The sequence below is a fragment of the Gavia stellata genome, chromosome 4 (genome assembly GCF_030936135.1).
Source record: "Gavia stellata isolate bGavSte3 chromosome 4, bGavSte3.hap2, whole genome shotgun sequence".
Taxonomy (NCBI): Eukaryota; Metazoa; Chordata; class Aves; order Gaviiformes; family Gaviidae; genus Gavia; species Gavia stellata.
The window spans coordinates 34,545,208-34,572,083 of record NC_082597.1 but is presented as its reverse complement, the minus strand read 5'-3'; the positions used below and the strand labels follow the sequence as shown (position 1 = coordinate 34,572,083).

Sequence of the window (26,876 nt, the reverse complement as noted above, 5' to 3'; positions counted from 1 at the left end):
ATGCTGCCCAGCGCCCTGTACTGGGACCTGGTGGGCTCCTCGGCTCTCCTCAACCTGCCGGCGGCGCCGGGCTTCGGCAACCTGGGCAAAAGTTTCCTCATCGAGAACTTGCTGCGGGCCGGGGCGCCGCCGAGCCCTGCCCAGCTCCGTCCCCTCCCCGCCAGCCCCGTCCCCCTCAAGCTGTGCCCCGCGGCGGAACAAATCAGCCCCTCAGGGGGTCCCTACCCGACAAGATGGGCTTTTCAAGTGCTTAACCCCTCCGCGGCGGACAGCGGCCGCCTGCCAGCGCGGGCTCCGGCGGCGGAGAGAGGCGGCGTCTTCCCGCCCGCAGCCACAGGTGAGCGCCGGCCCCTTCCCGCGTCCCGCCGCCGGGGAGACGGGACACAAGGGGCTTCGCGAGCGCTCGGCCCCGCGCCTCCGCACGGCGGGGACGGCGGCAGGCAGCGACGTGGCCGCTCCCTTCCTGCCAGCCGCTCCGACGAGCCCGGAGGCGGCGGCGGGACGCCGTGCCCCGCTGGGTGCCGTACCGCCGGGGCGTCCTCCCCGCGGCGGGGTGCTGCCGGCGGGGCTCGGCGGGAGGGTCTCGCTCTGCCGTTGGCGACGGGACCCCGAGGCGCGGGTGAGGGGGCCGGTTGTGGGGGCAGCCGGACGGCGGCTTTAAACTGCGCGGGCCGGCGTACCTGTGGGCGTAGCGAGTGCGGCAAAGCCTTGTGCTGGTAGCGAGGAGTGCTTGTAACTGCCCTTAATCGCGGTTCTTTCAGGTCTGCTAGTTCTTCACAGCCTGAAGGGATGGTAAAGGAGCGTCTCGGCGGACGGGCGCTCCCGGAAGGTCCGAAGTCCCTATTTTGGGAGAAAGGAGAGCGGCCCCGACCCCCTCGGTAGCGATAGCTCGGGAGGCAGGAGGCAGCAGCCCCCTCCCCAGGTGCCCCGTCCCTGAGGGACAGCAAGGGGTGAGGGACCGGGCTCTTCCTACCAAAAGGAAAATTAATTCGAGCAAAGCAGGCAATGTTCTGAAAGTTTTGGCAAAACCAGTCGTTAAAGCTGTGTAAAAGGTCTGTAATTAGCAGTTGGGTCCGGTGTTGAAGTAAAAGCCGGCGCTTTACTGGGTGGTGAGAGATGTGTCACTTGTGCCGGTTTGAGCACTTCTCCGGCGACCCGTCCTGCCCGCCGTGCTGCGGTGGCGGGGGGGCTGCGACTTCTACCGAGCAGGCCCGCGGTCAGCTGTATCGTTGAACTGGAAACAAATAGTTCTACAAGACAGGTTCTGTTTCTGGAATGTGCCGATCTTCATATAAATATATTTTGTCTGGATATGAATAGCGTTTTAAAGCATTTTTAGGAATGTGCACTTTGTCAGTCATGGAACTGTTTGAAGTTGAATTCAAAGTTAATTCATAAAATGCGGTATTAGACTCATCATGTGTATTGTATTTTGCCTTTCCATTATAATTCATCAATTTATTTCGGCCTTGTGTGCTGTCTTCAGAATTTTTATATACGATCATGCAGTTTCAAATGTACTTAAAATGAAAATCAGACAAACAGAATCATATTTACTGATGTAAGGCTTTAAGGTATGAAGCCAAAAGGCTCAGTTTAGAACCAGAATTAATAACAGTTGTTTTCTTTTCAAGCGTAATTTTACTTCAGTGAAATCCTACAAACTGTTCTGCAAAATCCAAACCAGTTTTTGATCCTTTAGCAAGACGTACTTTAAAGGTAGGCAGGAGAGAGTCGAAGAAGTGTACATTAACATTTCTGAATATTCCAGACCTCAGCTGCCAAGTGTTCTCTTAAGCATATCAGTTATTTAAACATGTTTGTTTTAACTAACTGTAGGCCAGGCCAGGAAACAGGGCAAGTATCCTCTTTCTGGAATTAGGTGCGTATTCTTCCCCCCGCAAAAAAAAGCTCTAGAAAACATGCTACATTTATGTGTACAGAGCACATGTAAAAGAGGAGATAGCAGATGCCCCAGCGCTACATTTATGTGTACAGAGCACATGTAAAAGAGGAGATAGCAGATGCCCCAGCGCTCATTGCTATAGGTGAGCTTTTTCTAAGTATTACAGAAGTTCCTGAATGCTGAGTTTTTCAAATGCTTGCTTCCAGGATCAGTTCTTTCTTTGATCGGCCTACAGTGGTACTCGTGAATTTCGCTAAGTGTTGCAGGTTTACTTAGTGATTTGGTATCTGATCCCATGTTTCTTCTGATCCCACAGCTCCCAGGGATTTCAGAGGGAGCTTTGGGCAAAAGCACCAGGCTCTTACATTTGAGCAGTGAGAAATACTAGGTTTCCTCATGCATTATGCACTCAGAAAAAAAGCCTTCTGCGAATGTAGATGTACAACAAAGATGTATATATTCTAACAGGGATCTTTTGATTCTGATCTGGCTTACATGCCTTAAAGTGATGAGGACTCTTAGGTGTCTGAACTTTATAAATGTAAATTAGATTGGAACTGTCCAGCTGAGCCAGATTTTGTGATTTCTAAGGAGTCTCCTCTCTAGTGTAGGCATATGCTGGCGGAACTGTTCAGACTGGACACTTGCATTTGTGAGTAAGGCCGGGGTGGTCAGGCGTGTTATGTTTCTTGTTTACGCAGTGATAGCGCAAAAGAGAGTTTTGTCAGAATAAGAATTTTAGCCTTCAGGGACTAATGAAAATATTAACTAAGGAATTCATACTAGGTAGGGTTTTTTAATTTACTGATTTTTGTCAATATTCACCGATTTTTGTAAGTTTTTGGAGGAATAAACTCTTTCCTATTTGGACCCCTCAAATCATATGGCATTTTGGAAAATCTTGGCTTAAGTCTTTAATAAGACTATTGAACATGATAAAACAAAAAGGTTTTTTTAGTCCTTCTGAACTAGCAAGTGCTTTATAGATCATGCAAGGACTAGAAGTGCTCTAACAAACTAGCATGGCATAATCCAGGATTTACAAAAAAAAAAAGCTATAGAAAAGAGAATTGAAAAGTATCAGATTTTTTGGAATCAGTAATCTGTATTGATCATGTAGTCCCAAATTCTGGTGAGGTCACCAAAAGTTCTCAGAAAGGAAGGAATATAAAATCACACCAGGGACTGAACTGAATAAGCTGAACCTTTTTACAGTTCCAAAACCAACATGTATCCACAGCACCTATCAAGGAAACGTATGAAGAAAGCACTCCTTTTTAGGGTACCTTTTAACAATCCATAAAAGTGCTAAAGAATGAAAATCCTGTATGCTTTCTGTAAACTGGAAAACTCTTTATCCATGTCTGCAAAGAAGACCAAGTGGGATGGCACTCTTGATTTGTGACATCTGGTCATGGTAGCTTTTCCCTTTGTAACTTCTCAGCAGCAGAGTTTTATCAGCAAGTTTCCATTCCCATAATTTACAGGTTTCAAAGGATTTAGTTTGACTATTTAAAGTGTTTATCTGCATATGCATTTTGAGTTCTCCTCCAAAACTATCCTAAATGAAAAACTGAAAAAGAGTTCTCAAAGTATCACACCGTCAGATATATCATCTAATGAGCGGGCCTGAAAGAAATACATTTCTGTTGTCTGTAAAAGATTAAAATCATTAGTTTCCATCGTTACACTGATTTTTTTAAAAATGAAATGGAATCAAATCATAGGTTTTTAAAATTAATTTAGTTTATTTTGACTTATGAGTACGACTGCATGAACAAGCGGCCTATTACATAAAAGTTAAGAAGGAAAAGCAGGAGCATTATTGCTAGATGATAAACTCACTTGCCTTCTGTAACAGTATGCCGGTTTATACCAGCTTGTGATTCCTGCAGGCTTTCTGGCATCTTGCTCTGAAGCACCAGTGCTGGTGATGAAACACTGAGCTGGGCTCACTGGCTCCAGCGGGCATGGTGAGCACTGTGTTTCTGTCTAGCTGAACTGAATTTCTCCTAACCTGTGCGCTATGGGCCTGATTCTTCTCTTTCAAGACCTTTGGCCTTGGTAAAACACATGCCTAATTCTGCCTTCTGCTTTGTGAGAACTTTGCTTACAGTGTGTGTTCGTAGCCCTGACTAGGTAAAGCAGTGCAGAATCTGGTTCTGCTTGTTAAATGCTGGATGCCTAGACTGTGTTCTTCCTGGCTAAAAGCTTTTAAAAATGCGCTGTTGTAAAGCAGCGTTTCCCAGTGAAACATATTACAGCTATATGGCTTATACTTGCACTGCCTCTTAAAGGATGAGGGAAGCTCCAGATGAAAGTTCTGAGCAAACTAATGGACTCTCAAGTGTGGAGGAAGTCCTCAATTTCTGCTTGCTAATCTGGGATTTGGTCCCTCTCTTTGAACCCCCCTGCTACCATTACCTTCTGGATAAATTAGAAGACTTGACAGTTTTCCTCAGCATTTTCTGACATAGGAGAATTATCCAGAGGATGCTGAGATGCAGTCTGTTGTAGCACAGGTGCTTGAAAGAGGTCTGTTCCATATCTTTCCTCATGACTTGGTTTCCAGAGGTATTGACTGTCACTAGATCAGAGTGACCTCCATCAGAAATGCACTTTGCTACCTGAAATTATTTTCTGAAAATCTCTGCTCTTCTCAAGTAATTTGCCCTGGAGGAGGATGACAGTAAGTGGTTTACAGCCTGAATATGGTCATACATGGCAAGAATCTGGCTTTCTGCTTTAATCTTAGCGTTTTGATAGATTAATGGAGAAAGGAAACTAAAAAGCGCAATGAAACAAATAAAGCAAAAAGAAATGAGGGGACTTGCCTAAGGCAATGTAGAAAACTGGTAGCATTGCAGGAAAATAAAACCAAGCCTTCCTCTGCAGGCTAACACCTTGGAGCACTGTCAGTTTTTCCCCCTCAGGTGATGACAGTATTACACAGAATCACAGAATCATTAAGGTTGGAAAAGACCTGGAAGATCATCAAGTCCAACCATCAACCCAACACCACCATGCCCACTAAACCATGTCCCACAATGCCACGTCCACATGTTCCTTGAACACCTCCAGTGAGGGTGACTCCACCACCTCCCTGGGCAGCCTGTTCCAGTGCTTCACCACTCTCTCAGTAAAGAAATTTTTCCTAATATCCAGCCTGAACCTCCCCTGGTGCAACTTGAGGCCATTTCCTCTTGTCCTATCACTTGTCACTTGGGAGAAGAGACCAGCACCCACCTCTCTGCAACCCCCTTTCAGGTAGTTGTAGAGAGCGATGAGGTCTCCCCTCAGCCTCCTCCTCTGAAGCCTGAACAACCCCAGTTCCCTCAGCCGCTCCTCATAAGACTTGTGCTCCAGACCCCTCACCAGTTTCTGTCCTGCAACACTCTTATTTTAATCAATATACTTGATTTCCCATTTTTAGTAAAATCTCTTGTGTTTATGACAACCAGGAGATATTTGGATTACTGAAATTAGGAGAGTTTTTTTCTTTCATTTTGGACCCCCTCTTAGTGAATAAATGCTTATTAGTTACTGATTTCAAGCCAACTGGCAGACAGAGTGTGTCCTCAAGCAACATGTAACACTAACTTTCAGTAAAATAAAAGGCAGGAAAGAGTTGAGTGTTTTATCTCAGCGCCTTCTAGGCTTGCGCTAGCCTCGGCAATGTGCTGCCCTCACTTAGGCAACAAGCTGTTGACTAAAGTCTCAAGATTTTCCTGTTTTGTTGGTGTTTTCTGGGGATAGACAGTTTCTTTAGGGTGGGGAGATCTATTTGGCATCTTTTCTTATGTCCTGATTGCCAGGAGCATTGAGGCTCCTTCATTGTTTTAAAAGTTTGTCTTTGGAGATGGAGAAGTTTCTGTAAGTATCAGAAATCACAAACTGATTTCTTCCTGGTGCAGCATCTTTTCCTGCTTCCAGTTAACTTTGTGAGCCATTTAATAGAATCAGTTTGGGGTGCCCAGCATACCTTAAAAGAGTGGCTGCAAAATGGCTTTTAAAGGACAAATCTTTGCTCTCATTGTAAGGTTGCCAGAGCCAGACTAGTGCCAGCTACACTCCGACCCAGCCACCAGTCTGGCAGTCTGGGCTCAGCAGGGAATATGAGCGTTGGCTGGGCAGCACTCTCGCCTCTGGCGACTCTTGCTGTGCCAGCTCTGGGAAAGAAAGAGGATCCCGAGTTTGGTCCTTAGTAAGATTTAAGCACTGCCAGAAGATCTCAAAGCCACACTAGGAAGACGAGTGTTGGGGTTTGTAGAAAAGCAATTCACTGAGGGGAAACCATGGAATCAATCATGCCTTTGGTTAGTGAATTAACTTCTGTAAAATGTATTTTGTATTGCAGAATGAGCTGGTCTTCCGAAATCTTGTCGCATACTCTTCATGTTTTTAGGAAATACATGAATCTGATAAGGATTAATCTCATCAGGCAAGTTCTCTACTTGAGTGCAGATTTCAGGTTTCATTGTACTGTGATTTTTTTGCATTAATAAATTCCCCTGAATTTTGGAAGGCAAGTTCTCTGCCTGCATTGCCCAGCGAAGGTGTGCATTCTTGTATAATGCAGCTCTGCAAAATAACTCTTACTCTAATTTTTCTAAATGGTGCTTTTGTGGTCAGTCATGACCCATAGCAGAATTGGAAAGGTAATTTTTTCAAACTGAAAACAAGTGCAGGTATATAAAGCAGTAGGAGACTGTTTCAAATGTCAGATATGTAGACCCTGATCCTTATAAAGTTAGGCACCTAAATATTTTCTGTAACCTGGCTGTGTTTCTTTGAGGCGAGTCATCATGTTGGAGGATAAGTGGCCTTTGCTTTGTGCTGAAAAGCTCATGAAAGTTTCCCTTGAGAGGCTGCCCTTTTCTGAAGTTAGACCACAGAATTCTGTTGACTTGTTTTGTATGTATGTTAAGGATTTTACCCTTTCTGCATGAATCTTGGACAGTATGGTGGTGTTAAAGTCCTCACCCCTAGAATCTTGTGACTATGTGAATATCTCAGATTTCATCTTGAAAAAGTATTTCCTTGGACAAATGTAAAAAGACTAAAAACCTCATTTGTTAAAAAAAATTAAATAAAACCCACCATTTGTTATTTTTTCATTCTAACAATGTTTAGCCAATCTTGAGACTTTTGTTTGGTTGGAGCTGGCAATACCACAACAAGTAAAGACTGGTCCAGGTAGGAGATTTTAGCTAATCAGTGCATACCACTGGAATAAACAGTGCATTTTTGCCTATGGTAAGATTTCGAATTAGGGATGAAAAACCAGTGAATTGTCCTCTTGCAGCATATAACTCTAATTTTGCCTTGCTTGATGAAATTATTTCTACACAAATTGTAGCATGTTGAAAATCGAAGAAAATAACTTTAGTGCCTTTATGGCTGAATTTTATTATTTTTTACAGACTCTTTATGGCTCTACAGAGTATTGTATTCTTTTGACGTTACCTATGAAGGATAAGAAGAATGTCATAGTGATTCAGCTGTTTAATAAAAAATGAGTGTCTTGTCTAATCTAGTTGTCTAAATACTTTGTCTAATTCATAGTCAATACAGAGAAACGCCTTCAGAGGATGACAAAACTTATCTTCTTAGATGTCTATTTTAAGGTGATGAATCATTATATAGAGCTACTTATCCCTTCTCATTGACTTTACAGGAGGCTCAGACAAGGAGCTTAGAGAACATATGGAACGTTTAGACAGAGAAGTGACAGTAATGCCCCTTTTGACAAGAACTGGTAAGCAGAAAGGCTGGGGCACACTAGTGCATGGGCATCTCCTTCAGGAGAAGGACAAAGCTGGAGACAAAGCTGGTAAATCCACAGCTTTCCATCTTTCTTCTCAATAGCAAGGTTGTGTACAAGGCATGCAGAGGGTAGAAGTCACCTTTACTGCTGAGTCCAGGAGACCCATGGAGTCTTTGGCAAATGGTGCGGGGTTTGGTTATTGCTTTGGGTTGTCACAGAGGTGAAATCTGACCATGCATTGTCACCAGCCTGAGGCACCTGTGTTTCCTCAGGTGGAGAAGAAACAATCAGACATGTAAAGCAAATCGTGCCCTAATAATAAGGCATGTGAATGATGCCTCTGAAAATTGACAGTGATTCACGTGATCTCATCTAATCCCCAGTGTGACTCTGTCAGCCACTGCATTGCTATAGGTGTGAGGAAATGATGATCATGCTGTTACCACATTTCAAGCCCTTTTTGGTGTGACTACCCTGCTAATTTTTGAAAACCCCACTGAGACCCAGCATAAAAATGCAAGCCCAATTCTCGCATTTGCCTTTTGTGTAGGATTTAAAAATACATATTTAGAACTTCAAAACCGTTTCTATGAACGTTTGCCAATATTTTAAAACTGATCTGCTTATGCTGCTTTGGTTTGCCTTTTTGGCTTTACTTTCTTTGAGCGTTCATGCGGTCGTGTTTTACAGGAATGGATGGGAAGCAAATAGTGACTTTGGGAGTGCAGGAAAGCCAGCTCTGAGGGATGCTGTATCACAGGCTCTTGCAGTAAGTTTTGCCACGTCCATGTGGTGGGGACTGCCTTTGGTGGCATATGGCAGTGGCTGTTGCTTCCTTCTCATGGCCAGGGGCTCCCCTTCAGCTGGCTGAAATGCTTTGGGGGTGCACAACTGGTGCTGGAGCATTGCACTCTAAACACTAACTGCTGGGGTCAGAGCCATGGTTCATTGTGAAGCCCAGAGCTTGTGGTTCAGGAGCAGAAATGGTGCCATGTGGCTCAGCTGGACCACTAACCTGGCAGAGCAGCTGCTGGACTATTTGCGGGGAGCTCTTCATGACATGAAACTTTCCTGCAGCTTTGCAAAAGCCTGCTTTAATCATTGCCAAGAATGGATTTAGGTAGGAAATTGCAGTTTACTTGTGCCCACTTCATGGGCACAGACCATCCAAGGGTCTCAGATGAAATGGGATCATTTTACTGATAGTATTTTTAATTTGCCTTTAATTAATTTTTAATTAACTGGAACCTGGGCATCACTGTGGAAAGCATTTCATGTGGGCTTAGCAATACTTGGAGAATTAAAGTGTTCATGCATCTTGAGGTCTGTCTGCTCCTGTGCTTACTGTTTCTTGTTAGCTGGCTCTGGGCAGCTTTCCTAATCATTCTTTGGAGGTGTTTCAGCTCTCTTCACAGGTTTATACCACGTTTTTATCGGTTAGCTTAAAAAAACCCCAACCAACTAACAGAATGTGCAGTGAAGGAGGCCTGTATGGGTAATACCAGAAGTTTACCATCAGTTCACTTTTCCTCAATAGCCTTTTTTCCTTCTCCCTTTCCTGCTGGCTAATGGCCTACACAGTTTTTTGAGTCATTTCACAACACTAGGATTAGGGAAAGCAAACAGTGTCTTTAACAATAAGCCATTTTAAAATTACATATCTATGTGAACTGAATTGTACTTAGGAACCTTACTCTCAAAATGGTGGATAGTTGGAAGCAAAACTTCTGGTCCCACAGTCAGCATGACCTTTTAGTGTGGGAGGGCTTTTGAATTTAGAGTATCTTCAGAGCTGGCAGTATATTTTAAAATACCAGTATCTGAACTAATCTCTGAGTTTTAGCACTAGATGAGTTTGAGGTTGATTTGCATGTTTACTATCATTTTATTGTCTGTAAAATGTTTTTTATTCACAGAGCTGAATGTAAATGAACATTATTACTAAAATTTTGCATGCAGCAACTGTGTCAAAAGAATTTATCTTTTGTGAAAAAAAAATATTTATTTAATTTTAGCTATTTCATCCTTTTTTATTTATGACCCAATAAATTTTCTTTTAAAGCATATAGTACAATTTTTGGAGTGCCAAAAGGCACTTATACTATACTCTGATATTTCGTTTTCATGCATCTGTGAAGCTAACCTGTAAAGTCTGACTCTTGTGAAATGCTTAGTTCCACACAGTCTCTGTTTTTATGAAATGGGAGTGCAAAGCAGAAAAAGAATTAAGTATCTTGAATACGAATTATTAGGATTTGGCCCCTGGTTAATGTGTACTCCACATGGCTGGAAGCAACAGCTACCTTTTGGTTACTGTGTACTTCATTCTGGCCAACAAATACAGCACCAATATTCTGACATTTCAGCAATTTTCAGCCTTATGTGAACAGCAAACAATGTTTGCTTCAGATCACTTGACCAACAAATATTGGTAGAGTGGTCATGATATATGTGAACAGAAAATAAAAGCATAGGCAATGCTTTCTGTATATTGTCCTCAGCACTGATAGGTGTTGTGTCATTCCTACAGGTACAATCACAGTATAATTCTGAAATACATGTATGTTAAATACATCATTTTTCTCTGAGCAGTTTTCATTCTGTTAATGCAGTTTCACACAGACAGTGGAAGCCATTTACTGTAATGAATATTCTCTGTTCCTTCTATCAAAGATAAAAAAATATATTTGGATGTGTTAGGTTGAAGCATTAACATTTTCCTCTACATAGACCTCCCAAGGTAGAGTTGAGTATCCCTGTATTATGCCAGATTTTTTTACTGATGTAACTGTGTGTAAGTGCTACACATTGGTTTGAGTGCAATGGCTTCAGTAGACATGACCTGGGATGTGGTTTGATATACTTAACATAGAATTCACTTGTGCATCAGTGTAGTTGGAGCACATTAAAGAAGTTTACAAACTAGACATATTTGTTGGCTGTAGGCTTAGGAGACAGGATCTAGAACAAATCAGTCTTGAGAAATGGTCTCAAGAACCACTTGGTTCAGAGTTATATGGGGATATCACCTGCATCTTATTTCTTAAGCAAATGTTCTGCCTGAAAGGGATATGCGCCATGCAGGCAGAAAAGACAGCAATTGGTTTAGGGAATTAAGTAAAATGCCCAGGAAGGCCAAAAGTATCATTTCCATCGACTTGAGCAGAATTCGCGCCAAGATCTCTACTGTTCACATCATGGTGCTGTGCTAGTGCATTAAATCATTGCCATCAACATCCATGGAAATATGTGGCTTGTTTGGAGTTTCCTTAAGCAAAATGTCTCAAGTTTTGACCCTGATCCATCCTGACCTTTATGCTTGCAGCTTGCTTGTTGAGAGATTTAGTGAATGGAGAAAACCTATCCTTTACTATTCCTCTTATCTTTATTTGCAGGAGTGTGCTATCTATCTGAAGCAATAGCTTATTCAATTCTGATTTATCCAGATATCTCCTGGCTGTATCAGGTATAATTATGAGCACCACATTATCAAAAAAGGGCAAGGAACTGGGGAGTCTAACAAAAATCATATAGCATGAATAAAGTGCTGGAGCAATGATTAAAGGGAATAGGGCATTATGGCAGCCAAGGAATATTGGAGACGTGTGAAAAGGAAGCAAAGGAATTGAGAGTGGCACCTTCTGTATACTAAGTTGTATTTTTAGAAGTGGAAAGTTTTACCTGACTGCAAGGGAAACTTGATAATGGCATGAGGAGTGTGGCTCCCAATGAAGGGAGGAAAAGCTCTTCACCTGGGAGTTTGGGAACTGCAGCAGATAAAACATAAGCAGCAGATAAAAGAAATTGCCAAGAACAAGTTCTCATGTTCAGGAGGATGGCTTAGATTATCTGGCAGGTCTTTATGTTCTCCATCTCCCGTGCTTCTTCAGTTAGACAGATCCTTTCCAATTTAGACACTCCACCAGCTGCATTGAAGCCCCTTGCATACGTAAGATAGGTAATATTTGGCTGCACGTTCTTGACTCTTTTACGCTCCTTAGGACATAGTTCCACATTTCATGGTCTCCTGTGGAAGAGAAGCTTTAGACTACTAATGCCTGATGTAAATCATTCCTTTTTGTAAATGTTTTGCAAGCATACGCCTCAAATATAGGCAATTAGTTCCTCTTCGAGTATGTTTATATTTCATTAGAAACAGCAAAGTGTGGGTGAAAAGCTGTAGTAATAAAACACTTATCAATTTGTACTTACAGTTGAAGAAATTTTCACCTAAGCTTGTATGAATTCAGAAAAAATAAAAGTGAATATTGTAAAAATGTTTAGAGTTAGGCTTCCACATCAATAGTTTGTTGCTTTGGAAGATCAGCAAATTTGATGGTCAGAAAACTTATCATGATGCCCTAAAATGCACTCGGGAACCTAATTTTTTATTCCAGTTAAAAATTAACAACATGGCTTAGATACGTTTATCTGTTTATCTATCTGTCTTCCTGATTATTGATTTCTTAATTTTATCTAAGTGTGCAGTTACTTTTTTTTTTAATTAATCAGGTTATTTCTAGAGATTTGGACAAACCACAGTACAGGGTATAGAGCTGTTTATTTTCTACCTAAACCAAAACAGGAAAGTGACATAAATGTTTTGATGCTAATCACATTTTACAAGCGTACAGTTCTAGCAAGCATGATGTATCTATTTTCAAAAGAAAAAAATATTCCAAGTTTCATAGTTGACTAGTACGAGCAGAAATTAAAAGGTAGTAAAGATTAATGGAAAAGACCATGAGCTTTACAGAAAAAAATTAGGGGATTATTAGATAACGAAGACCTTTCTAAGATTTGGAAGCACTTTTTATACACATTTGATTCATTGGTTCAAAAAATTCTATTGAAATTTTACCAAATATTACCTAATTCTGTGGGACGATTTTGCAAATTTTTATTGTATTAAGCAGAACCTTCTTCAGCAAGTGGTTTATTTAAATTTAGAGCACTTTCGCAGCAAGAACGAGTTTAGCACCAGGAAAGCAGAATCAGGCCCTGTAGTATGTGCCTGTAGAGCTCAGCTGAATCATCTCATTGCATTTTATAGAATTTATTCATAAAGATTTCTTATTTTTTTGAAGTCCTTATTGGTTTGACTACTAATAACAGCATTGGAGTACAAGCAGAAGAAACAGGATTCACTTACAGATTCTGTTTTTCTAGGATATCATGCTTCCTAGAGATACTTTTTCAGATTGATTTTACTCATTGTTTCGACAACATATTATTTAAACGACGTGTTCAATCCCAATCTTTAGGAAAAAACTCCATAATTATAGCAATTACAGAAGTAAATTTCAAATCTGCAGAGTTTCATTCTTATGATAAATATATTGAGAGTTTTGCATATTATATTGAAGCTACATATGTAAAATAACCTTCCTGAATTAAAGAGCAATTACTTTGTTTATCATTGTTTGCCTTAAAAATATCACCATCTTGAAAAAAGGAAAAAGAACTTGTGGGGCAGGACTTTACACACTGACTTTCTGGAGGACTGTTGTTATGAATATCACCTAAGCTCAATGGATAATCAATTAGATCTATGCTTTCTTTGCAGCTCTTTCCAAACACTTTTTTCTCCGAGCCCCACCATTCTACTCAGCATGCTGCGGTGGGTCCTGTCAGCACCCTGCATCCCCCACTGCTTTTCCAAGTAAGTTTTTATGCTTCATCAGTAATGCTTGAGTTATTCTGTAAACCAAAGCAGCAGGATTTAATGTGTTCTGGAAAACTAATTGGTGATGCAATGGCAGCAGCTAATTCCTTAGTAAAATCACAGCAATCCTATTCAGAGGGTTTCCAAAGATTTATCAAACTTAAGTACACTGAGCAATTGTGAGAGGTTTCTAATGGCATTGAGACACCCAGGCAGAGCCAACCTAGGAAAGCTCCTTGTTTTCAGTTTGCTAGAAAAGATTCTTTAAAATCAGTAACTCTTTTAAAAATCTGTCTCAATAAACATTTGCAAATAGGAAAAGAAAAGAGCCGAAAGATCTTAAAATGGATGCTGCATTTTAATGTCTGTTAGGGATAAATTATAATTCAGGAAGCCCTAGCATTATTTGAATAAAACAGTCATTCTTTTCGTAGCAGTCAAATGGATGCACGTTTAATTTGTTTTTCTTTTTTTATTATAATGTAAAAAAATGAAGAAGTAAGTTGAAGAGAATTTTGGCCAGTATACACTATACGTTCAGGATTAAGACATGGCACACACTTCCATTTAATCTAAATCTAAGTTTAGCCTTGATTGTGAAGTTTGTGTGCCATAGTGTAAGAATGTATATTCATGATTTTATGTGTTTATGGCTCAGGAATGCAAACACAAGAGGCATTTCCTAGTCCTTCAAAATGGAGAAAAAGCACAAATTGCCTTGCAAATCCAAATGAAAATTGGAGCTTATGTGTGCTCTAGCATATACTTTTTTATCACAGTTGTATTCAATCCCTTCCTGACTACGTGCATGTGTTTTATGAATGTTTTAGAAGGGCAGTTGCTAAGTTGAATGATTCTTGACAAGTGAGGCAGCAAATGCTGGCAGTTTAATGAGCTGCAAGTTTCTGAGCACCTCTTTAGGGGGCTGACACTTTCCCACAGAGCATTTTACATGGCCCCGGCTCTCCCACAATGGCTGACAGCACCATGACCAATCACCACTTTCACTTTACTCATCCACACGCGACCTCACCACAATTTTTCACTGTGCAGATGAACTTTAGGAACCATTTCACATTGAAAAGGCCTGGGCAAGGGTCAGTTGCCCTTTTGTATGGCCATAAAGCAATACTCTATGTGCCAGTCTTTTCTCCTGTCTCACATTCCAAGAGATTTTCTGGACACCATTTAAAGCACTTGACTGAAAAATAAAGCAGTGAATGAAACTGACTTTTATAGACTCATTCTAGCTCATCTTCCCATATAACCCTGTCTACCTGAAAAGGGATTTAGTGGATGAGCTGAGTGTATACAGGGACTTGCTGAATACATAGGCCCATTATCAACTGTGGGGATTGTTTATTAACCAGGACTGATACACTACTATTTTGGAAGTGACCTATTAATTGTCCATTTAACTAGAATGTATTGAATTCAAATGAAAAAATGGAAACCATGACTAAAGCTTTTACTTGCTCCTTCAAGGTGGTCTCTGCCATGAAGGCAAATGAAGATTGTTCCACGGATTAAGAGGACATTTATCACTATATATTAGGATACAAAAGAAAGACTTAAAAAAAACCCAAAGCAAAACAAGGATCAAACCAGCAACATAGGAAATAGTTGGCAACAGACTCACATTTATGTCAGCAGAGCATTAAACCTTTTCGTGCACATTCAGAGCAACAGGCTGCAAACTGAGTTATTTCCTTTTGGTAGAATTGTTGTAGCGTATAAACAACTGCCTATCCCAATGTACTGAAAAGTCCTTTAATCCACAAACTGAAATTTAGGTTTTGTGTGAACAGTTGGAATGAGCTTTGGAATATGGGGTATTCTTAAAAAAAATCTCTGGGCTAGTCAATTGGGGGTGAGTATTCATTATCCCAAACAGGAGTTTCAAATTTTTTGACCCGGTGGCTGTTTGCTAATGCTTGTGAGCATTCTGGTCATCCTTAAATTTTGTTTAGTTAATCTTTTAAAATCAGTCACATATTGTGTCTTAGAGTGTGTAGATTCTTCTCTATTAAGTTAGTCTAATACAGGTGTTAAGCTGTACCCTACATACTGCCTGTACGGGAATTAATTGGTGCCTCGGGGCTCCGCAGGAGGTTGTTTCTTTACTGATTGACTGTTAACAACCAGCCAGGCAAGACAAATTTTAAGGGGTCACATAATCTGGCATCCTCTGTTCTTGGCTGACAACTCCATTGTGGAATGGAGGCCAGGAGGCAAGGACCAGCCCCGTTACGCCTCTTCCCTCGCTGGTGTCTCTCATCCCATGGTGGGGATGAGAGGACGTGCCAGCTCTTCTGCTATCAGACTATACCTTCCAGTAAACTTGAGAATGGCTGATGATTCATCAGAAAATGCTCACAGGCCACCTGGAAAAAGGTACCTAAATTCACCAAATTTGAGCAAGAAGGAGAGAAAACATACTTGAGGAAGAAGGGCCAGTGTTTGCCCCCAGCTTTGTGGGCAGGATAGGAGCTTGGAGTGGGGATCGTGAGGGGGCTATGCACTCCTCAGAAAAATATGAACCTGTCTTGCCCTTTGCAGAAACCTCCATTGTGGCATTTTGACTTTTGCTCTGCAGATAGTTTATATTGTTTTGGATGGAGTCTGACTGTGCCTCATTGTGTCATAAATATCAGGATAGTAACCAGTAGGTTATGATTTTTGTATCTGGTCTCAGATATAATTTTGAAAACTGAAATACGTCTCTCTAAATTTAGACTTATTTATACTGTAACATTTTAAATCATCATAATTACTTTTTGCCACAGGCTGTTATGGGGGACAAATATAAAGATTGGGTGTTGGCCTCTTCTCCCAAGTGACGAGTGACAGGACAAGAGGAAATGGCCTCAAGTTGCACCAGGGGAGGTTTAGACTGGATATTAGGAAAAATTTCTTTACTGAGAGAGTGGTGAGACACTGGAATAAGCTGCCCAGGGAAGTGGTGGAGTCACCATCCCTGCAGGTGTTCAAGGAACATGTGGACAAGGCATTGTGGGTCATGGTTTAGTGGGCATGGTGGTGTTTGTTGGTTGGTGGTTGGACCTGATGATCTTACAGGTCTTTTCCAACCATAGTGATTCTGTGATTCTGTGAAAGATGGGTTCTTAAAGTGAAGAAAAATTCAAGAAAGGCATGTCTAGCAGAATGCAATGGTCCCTAAATCAGTAATGTTTCACAGTGGCAGTGTATTTTAGGGAAGGATCGTTGTACAGTTGCTCAGCTTCTGATATTCTTCCTCTACTGGTCACAGCTGGAGGCAGGATACAGGGGTAATATATGTGATATCAAACCAGTCACACATGCACCACAAAAGTATTTAGTCAACTTTTCAAGACATAAACACATGCACTTTAGTTTCTCATTATACATACACAGTTCTACAATATCCTCAGTATACGTTTGTTTGTTTCTCTGTGGGTATTTAAAGATACCCATACTCGTGTATATATGTGTAATACACAGAAGTTGAAGAGTGGTGTAGCCCCAAGGAAGAGTTTGTAAAAGCTGCAGCTGGATTTAATTAGTATTTTCAAGAGCATTATGTCTATTGAACAAATGTATTTACATCCCCACCCACCTGCTACACCTGACTAGAATAGATAGACTTTTTCATGAAGGCATGTGCAATCTTTTAGAAAATCTCCTTTACATGGGAATTTTGCCATTGACTTCAACATGAAAATGATCCTCGACAGAAATCAAACAGCAGCACATCTTTGCAGCTGCTGTAACTATAAACTAGGATGGCAATCTTGGCCCATGTACATGGGAAGGTGGACAACAGGAGGACAGCTTGCACCTGTAGAGTCTAACTTGCATGTGGTACGCACCAAAGGTGTCTTTGAGGCTGCCCTCTGACAGAAAGATCGTAGGTGTCAGTGGCTATATAGCCATGGCACAGGTTTCTGAATCAAAGGGCAGCTATTTTCTGGCCTGCTTGCAACTGTGCCGTGTAATTATCACATCCAACGCTGGGTGACAGGCCCTATTCAACTGGCCTCTGGTACTGCCCTCTAGGCGAGCATTTGGGGAAGCTGGGAGTGCTGGAGGCATACCAAGCCTCACCAGGGACTGCTCCCCATACACTGCATCCTTCTAGGGGAGAGGGAGCATGGGAAAGCACTATGGCTTTAGGCATTATTGAGTGTGCGGACAGCAAGAGATTTATCTGGATTTGGGGTTTCTGTGCTCTTTGTGAGGCCAATGAAGGTACAATGCAAACACTTCTACTTCTCCACTGCAGCTCTTTCCCCCAACTTTGAGGCTGTTTTCCAGGGTAGGGCTCCCTCTAGGCATGGATCAAGGGGATGTGATTGGATTAATTGAAAACTGCCCTCCCAGGACTTGCTGTAAGATGTCAAAGGATTAGAAACCAGGCTGAAAGGAGTAAGTTCAAGTACTCCCCAAATCCTGTAATAAAGAAGTTGCTGCGGTTTCCAGAATGAGTAAGTGAATGGCCAGGGATTTTCTGAGAAATAGTTCACTCTGAAAGCATTTCGTTCGTAAACAAAACTAAAGAAAGCCTATTTAGTTTCTTTGAATCAGTATTACAGACCACTTCTATCTGGTTCTGCATTTCACACAAGGAGAAAATAAACTCCTAGGAAAACTTACTGCAGTTTACTCAGTGATGATAATGTGCAAAGGAAAGTGGAAAAGTTTCTCGCTGACTATATTTGAATTTTACAGTGGCATGGGCCCTGTGTTAATGTTCCTCTATGAACTCATCTGATTTACTTTTTACCATGTCAAGGGGAGACTTTTGACCACTGACAACACCTCTAGATCCAAGTGAGGATTTAGTCCTTAATGAACATGACTGAAGCATTACGACACACTTATAACACCAACAAATCAAAAGTGGGACAGTAGTCTGCTAGCATTATAATGAACAGCACTTAATATTTCTCTGATCCGTGTTAGATATTATGTGAAACTCTCATCCATTTCCACTAGGAGAGGAAAGTGTCCTGCCTCTTCTGACCCAGGAGTCTAACTCCAAAGCCCGGAGAGGTATATTAAGAAGAGCTGTCTTTTCTGAAGACCAGAGGAAAGCTTTGGAGAAAATGTTTCAGAAGCAGAAGTATATCAGTAAAACAGACAGGAAGAAACTGGCCATTAACCTGGGTCTAAAGGAGTCTCAGGTAAGGAATGACAAAACATCTGTGACTTTCTGTCTTTTTGAGGAAAAATCTTTAAAATGGCTTTGAAGGAGGAAAATTGAACAGCACAGGGGCAGCCCTGAGCTCCTTCACTGAGCAAAGACCTCAGTAAATCAATGGCAATTTTAACCAAGGAATGCTTGAACTGGTTCCTAGTTTATTTCCTGAAGGTGTACATTCAAAAGTTGATTGCTCCATTTTCACACAAAGTGGGAGAAACATGACCTCTGCATTTCATTTCCAATTCCCATTTTGCTGTTGGACAGAGCCTCCTCAGGAGCTTTGGGGTAATGAACTATGCTCCATCCCACTGCCGGATAGGCAGTGATCCAGGCAGAAAACAGCAGAGCATAGAGCCCTCCTGCATTCCTCTGAGCACCCTTTGCACTCGCAGATGAACACCTAGTGACAATGCAATCAACAGCGCTGCTCTGAAACCCTTCTGCGCCAAAAGACAGGCAACCATGCCTACAGTAACAAACTTATCTGCACAAGGAAAGAGATCCTTTAGAGAGAAACTCTAGAAGGAAAAATTTGCAGGGTGACCTAAAATGTTACCACTTTACTTACCAATTCACATTTCATGGGATTTTTCACATGAATCTGAGTTGGCCTACTGCAGGAATTCAGAGTTTAGCTGAGGGTCTAATACCTCCAGTGAGCTGTTCTAACTGAATGAGTATGTTGATGGTGGTGCTGAGTGGCAGTAGCCCAATCTGGAATCTCAGGGCCCTGACCTAGCTGCAGATAAAACCAAAGGAAAAGTCCCTGCCTTGAAGAGCACAAAACCTGAAAGAAACTGGAAAAAAATGTTTGTGAAGGCATTTAACAGCAGAAAATGAACATGGTAGCTGCTGGCAGGTGGGATTTGGAAGGTGCTGGAGTAGACACAGATCTCTAGAGTACAGCTGAAAGAGAGTGAGAGTGTGACAGTACCATTTTATTTCTTTGCATGCAACAGGACTGAAAGTGCTTAAAATATGAATGGCAGAAGCTGTCTGGGGGGCAGAAAAGCCTGGGAATGGCAGTGGAAGCTCTCTTCATCTTTATCTTGGAGATTTTCAGAACTTGACAAGACCCTCAACAATTTGATCCAATTTCGCAGTTGGCTTCACTTTGCGCGGGAGGTTAGATCTTGTGGTCTGTAGTGGTTCCTTGCAACCTGAATGCCTCTGACTCCATCGCAAGCGCTGCAACTGTAAACAAAAATAGCAGCAAAATGTGTGTCTCAGTGTGATGAACAGAGCTGTAATCTCTGCAGGATAAACTATTTCAATGAAAATGTGCAATTGCACTAATCAGTGCGCTGCCTTAAAATTTCCTAATATTCCTAATATTGCAATTGTTTCCTTGAGTTTTTCCTCTGTGTTCTTGATATTCAAGAGAGCCCAGGGGAGTAGAAAATAATGGAATGACACATAGATAACAACTACCACTACAGGAAAATAATTTCATGATAATGATAGACCAGATGATATCTATGTCTTTTTTATTTTTTTTTCCTCGTGAAAGGAAGAACAGTTGCTGTGAAGGTTACCTCTTCAATTTTCTGACCAGTTGTGCTGAAGGAACAGTACCTGCCATCTAAGGCAATGATTCTCAAACTTTTGAAAGCATAGCCCCTTTGTCTTCATATCAAGCATCTGAATACTAGAACTAAACACAAATATTTAAGGGAAAATAGAACACAATCTGAATAATTTGATTGATCCCCCCCCCATTTCTTCTTTTTATGTAAAACCAGTTCCTGGATGTGTATTTCCCCAAGCTTTTCCCAGCATTTCATAAATGCTTTTGAATGCTTGCGATCAAGCTTTGCAACTTGAAGTTTTTGAAAAATGGATGTTATCTCAAAAGCACATGGATTGTAGGCAACTCCTGGAGAACTCTAGTCAGGCAGACAAGATGTCTTTAAATCCTCACTACTGTGTCATATGTCACAACACACATTTTGAAGCCATATGGCCAAGCTGTTCTTAGCTATGCTTGTGAATGGGACAGTCATAGTTCTTAGAGCCTCTTTTAAATAGAAGGCTTCACATAGCCAGTAATATCAGTCAGTTTTGTTAATGACGATGCTAATTTACTTTGAGATTCCTTTTCTGTCTAGAAGGATGTTGCTATAGGAAAGTGCTTTATCCCTAGCCACTGGGCTGTCCTTTTTCCAGTCTAAGCCAAATAATCACCTGTTTGAGGTGGTGAAAGTCAAGGAGAGTATTTGGCCCAGCTGTAGTAAATAGTGCTGGGAAAATCATCAGATAATGTCAATCACTCAGCTTCACTGGATCTGCTATAACAATGAATAAGGAAGGAACATAAAACTAAGGGGATGGAAAGAAAAAAAAAACTTGTTAGGGCAAAGTTTTTTACAGAAAGAATGATAATAAACTCTCATTAACTTGCAAACAGGTGAAAATTTGGTTTCAGAATCGAAGGATGAAATGGCGAAACTCCAAAGAAAAAGAAGTGCTTTCGAACAGGTGCCTCCAAGAAGAAGGTCTTCAGGAGAACTACCTCTCACGATCCACCATGAATTTTACCTCCCCGTGCCCATCTGTGTGGGAAGTGTCTCAGGAGCAGGCAAGTCCAAGGTGGAGGGAGAATTCTCCAGGAAATTCTGAAAGACTGACTAGTACACAGCCACCTCCAAGAGCAAATTCATCACAGAGCCCCCTGTATTTGTATCCTGACCAAGACACTGCAAATAAGGCAGTTACATCATCAGCCTAAGGAAGTAGGGGCAGTTTGTAAATTGAGTGGAGAGCACAGGCTTCGAATGAGCAGTCTTCTAAGACTAACAATATTTGGACATTGTAAAGCTAACTAGTTTATGCCTCATAAAATTGCTAAAGTCTAACACCATTAAAATGACAAACAACTAATGATTTAAGTATTCCTCAATACTCAGTCTTTTCTTGTGTATTTTCCAGTCTTGTACTGACCTTAAAAGTGAAATAGGAACTGATGGTAAGTAAAATGAAGTGAAGAGCATGAAGCTGAAGTTGTGCTCTGATTTATACATCTGCGCTGTATACGATATTCATTAAAGACACGCTGATAGAGAATAATTTTTATTTCTCATTGCAGTCAGACCAATTAATTTCTTGCACGAGATAAGAATAACCCTGTTTCCCTCAAGATAGTAAGTGGCTTGGGTTCTTTTTGAAATCCATTAAATGACACAATAGGTTCATATTACACAAACGTAAGCATTTTTAGTATGTTTTCTCCATCTGTCCTCACCTATATCATTATTCAGTTTTAAATAGCATGGTCACAGGTCAGCTGATAACCGTAGTAAAGTATGCAATAGTAAAAGACAACCGACCAACCCTATAAAATACTCTGTGTTTAAATCACTTTGATGTGAATGTATACTGGGAAACACAATTCAGTAACTCCTGTCTTTTCTCCTGTGGATGAACCTTCCTGCATTCTTAACTCTGAATTTCAGTGGCTTTTGTCAGACTGTTAGTGCAATCTCTTGTAATCGCTCCTGTATTTCAAAACTGTAATGGCGATATGCAGAATTATAGACCAAATGCACTAAGCAACAGAACTATAATTGGAAAAACTGCCACTACAGCCATCTCAGAGAAGGACTTTCAGAGGTGGCATACCGCAGTAGCCTTATTCCTGACTTACTCCTATTTAAACTGGTGCCAATAAGTACACGTTAGCATATGTCTGTATCACAGACAGGACAGTATTCTGTGTAATACAAGTAGCCTGAAATAATATTATTAAAACTGCTTTACTTAAAATGATTGGCTTGCTTCATCCACTTTAAGGAAATCACTCTATGAATTTACATATCATTTTTGTTTATTTGCAACGCTTTATAGCTCAAAATGGGAGCAGAACTTTTTTTTCTTTCTCATATAGTTATGAATGCATTTGTTGAGAAGAAAGACTAAAGGTATTTTATGTTACAGGCAAAACCTTTTGGAGAACATTATGGTTTTATGGGGACTATTTCATTTCTGGCAGATTCACATATTTTATAGTCAAAAGAGATGAATATGATAATCTAGTCTGGCTTTCGTCATCGTGCATGCCATGAATGTTTCTAATTATTCTTGACTTGAGGTCCAAAGCTTTTTGAACCGTATTGTACATCTTTCAAAAAGCCACACAACTGTTGCTTAACGTTTTACCTTTTGGTAGATGATCTACTATTCCCCTTGTTACGTTGTATTATCTGGGAGGTGAAGTTTAGATACATTTGCAGCTAAAAAACTTGAGATTGCAGTGATGAAGCTTGTATCATAAACTTGATGCATGATCAGGCCAGTTTTGTATCCTGCCTTGTGCATGTCCTGCCTTCTAAGTGGTCAACTGTGCAGTCCTAGTCTTGCACTATATGTCATTCTTTGCATGTGATTTTCTATGCTTGTTTTAAAGAAATAAGAAATTACAGAAAAATTAAGGAGTCATCTCTTCCTGTGGTTACAAACCCTCATTAGCATAAGCTGACTAGATACCTACCCTCAGAAGGCACTTGAACACCTTTAGTATGCCATGTGTTACATGCTATTCAGTAACATAAAAAGTTTATTCCTATCCTGCAACTGGAATCCCAGAACCAACTCATATTCTGCCTAAAACCTTTAGGGATGGATGGGCAGGTTGTGTGCACATGGGGATGAATTTACTCTCTAATTGTCCTGTTGAAGTCATAGTCCTGCCCTGTTTGACTAACTCCTACCTGAAGGACCAGCAAGTGTTGGTGGCCCAGATTCTTCTGAAATGGCATTTGCTAGTGTCTGCCTACAGTGAAAGGCATGCAGGTATTTACAAATTACCATCAAATGATCAAGTGGAGGTACGTGTGTGGGGGTATTCATCAGTGCTTCCCATTTTGGAGGAATTCAGTGTGTGGTGGGGGTGACTGGGGTTTTCCCATCTCACCTTTCAGGGAAAGGGAGTCTTCACAGCTGCTCATATTCTTTTACTGCAAGTCAGTCAAGCATCAGTGTTAGAAGCAACAGTTCTGGAGAGGGGAGATGGGATTCAGAGTGCTCCCTGGGAAATTATTTCAGTTGATGGTGTTGCAAGCACAGAATGTGAACTGCTGGCAAAACTCTGAGCTGATGTGCTAAACAGAATACATCTGAAGGATGTCTCACTGAGGCGAAGATCAAGCAAGGCTCATGCAGAATTGGTTTCACAGTTATAATGTTATATGTATTTTACATTGAGCAGGTTCTGGTTTCACTGTAGCCTATTAAAACTTACACCATTTCATGGCCCTCCAAATCTCTTAGCACCTCCTAGCAGCATTCTTACTCCACAGCTAAAGTTCCAATATGCTAGATGAAACATTCTTTACTTGAAAATGCTGATCAATCTTTCTTAAAAACTCTAAAAGTATACATGTGAATTTTGAATGATACCTAAAATAGCCTGATTCAATTAGTCAAAATGTGTTTAGGCCTATAACACATACAACCTTGATTCCTCTCATTTTAAGCTATTTAAAGGAGAAGTTTCCCTTCAGTCCATACTGTGAAAACTTGGTAAATGAGAAACAGCACCCAGTACGAGTACAAAAATATTATACACTTACAGTGCCAGTCTTTTCTGTGTGAAGGATCAAGTAGTAAGTATTCGTTTTCTTCAAATAATGTATGCACACTTGTTATAAAAGAACAAAGCACAATTTATACGCAGAATCCCCAGCAGGTGTTTGAAGATCTTTGTGACAGGCGCATTGCAGAAGTGTAAGGCATAGAATGCATCTGCTGTTATGGAGTGACATGATAGATGCCCATGGCATCTCACAGTTAAAACCAGCAACATATCACTTTGACTTCAAATATATGATCTGGTGGATGACCTTGCAGCATGGTGGTATGGTGTCTATCTGAGGTATTTCCAATGTGTGGCATTTTGAGACTATAGTTCCAGGCCGTAGAATATTATGAAGGACATTTTTTGGGATCCTGGGGCTAGGCAGAGTTCAGGTACCTCAAATTCCAAATAGCAATTAAGAAAAACAGCTCTTCAGAGGCCCTTAACCATGCAGATACTTATACTTGCTGGGCACCTTTCTGTTTAGTCTGGCAACTTATCAATGCTAATGTAATACAGAATACAACAGGGGAAGGGAGAAAGGGCCCTGACTCAGTACTGGCTACGTTACCTGAGCTGCAGAATCCTGTGCCCTCAGGCTGTGCTGCTGACATAGGGATCTGGCTGCACAACCCAGCAGCCTCAGGAACCGGAGAGGCTTTTCTCACCCCACCTATTGGAGATCCTCCAGGCAGGTCCGAATGTGGATCTTGAAAGTCTGTTCTTAAGGTCAGGCACTCCAAGGAGCTTCTCTGATACCTAACAAGAAGGTGCCGATTTCCATTTCTAGGTCTGGCTTTTGTTTTTTTAAAAGGTGTCACAAATTATGTAGATTATGCCAGTCTACATCAGGCACAGCCACAGTCATGTTTTCCTGTGTGTAAACAACTGTGAGACTGTGGACAACTGTGAGAGGCCAGCTAGCTCCTCCATGGACCTCATATAACATTGCTAAAAGCTGGTTTTGCTGACCACACCTGTGTCAGCACTTACACTTTGGTTGTACAGATTTATTTTATAAAATAATTTTCTAAAAGTTCTCTTGGTTTTATTGATTCTTTGCCAAACAGGAATTAATTGTTATGATCTGCTTAGGAGAACAGGACTGCTTTAAGGCGCAAAACTGCATTACTAACTTCAGTGTCAGAACAATAGTACAACGGTCAAATGTCACTCCTGAGCTGCAGTAATACATCAGATTTGTTTAATCCACTGTGATTTACTGGTACTGGGTTTTAAATACCAGTTGCCATCACTGTAGCCACATGGCTCCTCTGACGAATATATGTTCCACAGTCAAAAGACCAACATAAATTAAGTACATTCACATGCTTCAGCACCCTCTTACCATCAAGACCGTTACTGATTTTCACAAACTGGAAGGGAAGACAAACCAATTTCAAGCAAGTTAGCTGTAAATTCAGTGCCCTAAGAAGGGCCCAGAGACAAATTAGGGCCCAATTAACTTGAGGCTCAGTTTTGGACCATGTGGAGACCAAAAGGCCCCTGCAGAGAAGGGTTCACAGTGGACGGAATTGCCATTGACTATGGAAGTCTTCAGTGACCGTGCTTCTAAGTTATGTGCCTGACGACTGCTGCTGTGTAAGATGAACTGAGGTACATAAGCCTGGATCTGAAATGTTCCCCATGTGGGCTTACACCTAAATGAGCTGCCAGAAAACAGCAACTCCCGCTCCTTATTTTCCTATGGATACTGGTTGTATTTCTAAGGAATGAAGCTGGGCATGGTGGACGGGGGTGTCACAACGCAACATCTCAACAGTGATCCTCCAGTACCTACCCAAACACACAGACATCTCACCTTTTATAAAAATCCAGCCCTTTGAGGTATTAAGTTTTTCCAAGTAGTTTTTTTCTTTGCATGTCAGCATTTGAATGTGATATGAGGTAGCTGAAGGTTAATGCATATTGTTCAAAGAAGTCTGTTTCCATTTTTCTGCTTTGTTATTGTATGGTTTTAGATAAGAGTTAAAGTAGAAGTCTCTCTTGTGACATCTGTCACTTAATCTATCATGTGATTCAGTCTAAGATACACTATCAAAGCCATTTAGCACATTATGACAGAAACAAAATGAATTTTCAGTCACTGAGAGTGTCTCTATAATATCCTTCATCATCCTGAAAAAAATGGAGAAGTTACAACAAGGAAATCTCTAATGTACAAAAGCAACTTCTAATAACTGAAAAAAGGAATTGGGCTATACAAAAATGTCAATATTCTGGGGCTATCCAGTCTGAAGAACAATGGAGATATTTTTAATTCTTAAATTTGTTTGGCTGGCAAGGAGAGCTAATGGAAACATGTTGTTCCACAAACTGAAATTACACGTGAGCCCAGCACTTAACTGGAAGCCAATAGTGATTTTCTGATTTTCCGTTAATTTGCAAAGTTGTTTTTCTTAATAGTCTCTGATGCAAATGATGCATTCTTAAACTCCAAAGCATTTTATTATAGTGCACAATTCTACATTTTCAAATATTCCTAACTAGTTTCACTGCTGTCTTGGAGAGAAATCCTGTAGGAGATGAAGTATTGCCCTGTGTGAAAAGCGCCATCACTGGTATTTCTGTTTGAGGCATCGGTGGCCACGCAGAAAAACACGCCTTCTTCAGACAACTGCTCAGTTGTTTCCTCAATCAAAAGAGGAAGCAAGGCGATGTCGGCAATATAGGAAGGCTTTTGTTTTACCAACACGCCTCGCTTCAGCCGAAGGCAAATCTTGAAATGTAACACGAATGAGTACGAATGACTATGGGTAA

The 26,876-nt window shown here is 41.0% G+C and overlaps 1 protein-coding gene across 1 annotated transcript; it reads left to right on the top strand.

Annotated features, from left to right (window-relative positions):
* Positions 1–21,251, top strand: DBX2 (developing brain homeobox 2). Its single transcript, XM_059816127.1, has 4 exons — positions 1–337; positions 13,240–13,335; positions 18,316–18,503; positions 20,931–21,251. Exons 1-4 carry the CDS (start codon positions 1–3, stop codon positions 21,249–21,251), a joined length of 942 nt encoding a protein of 313 aa, XP_059672110.1.
* Positions 21,252–26,876: the final 5,625 nt, after the last annotated feature.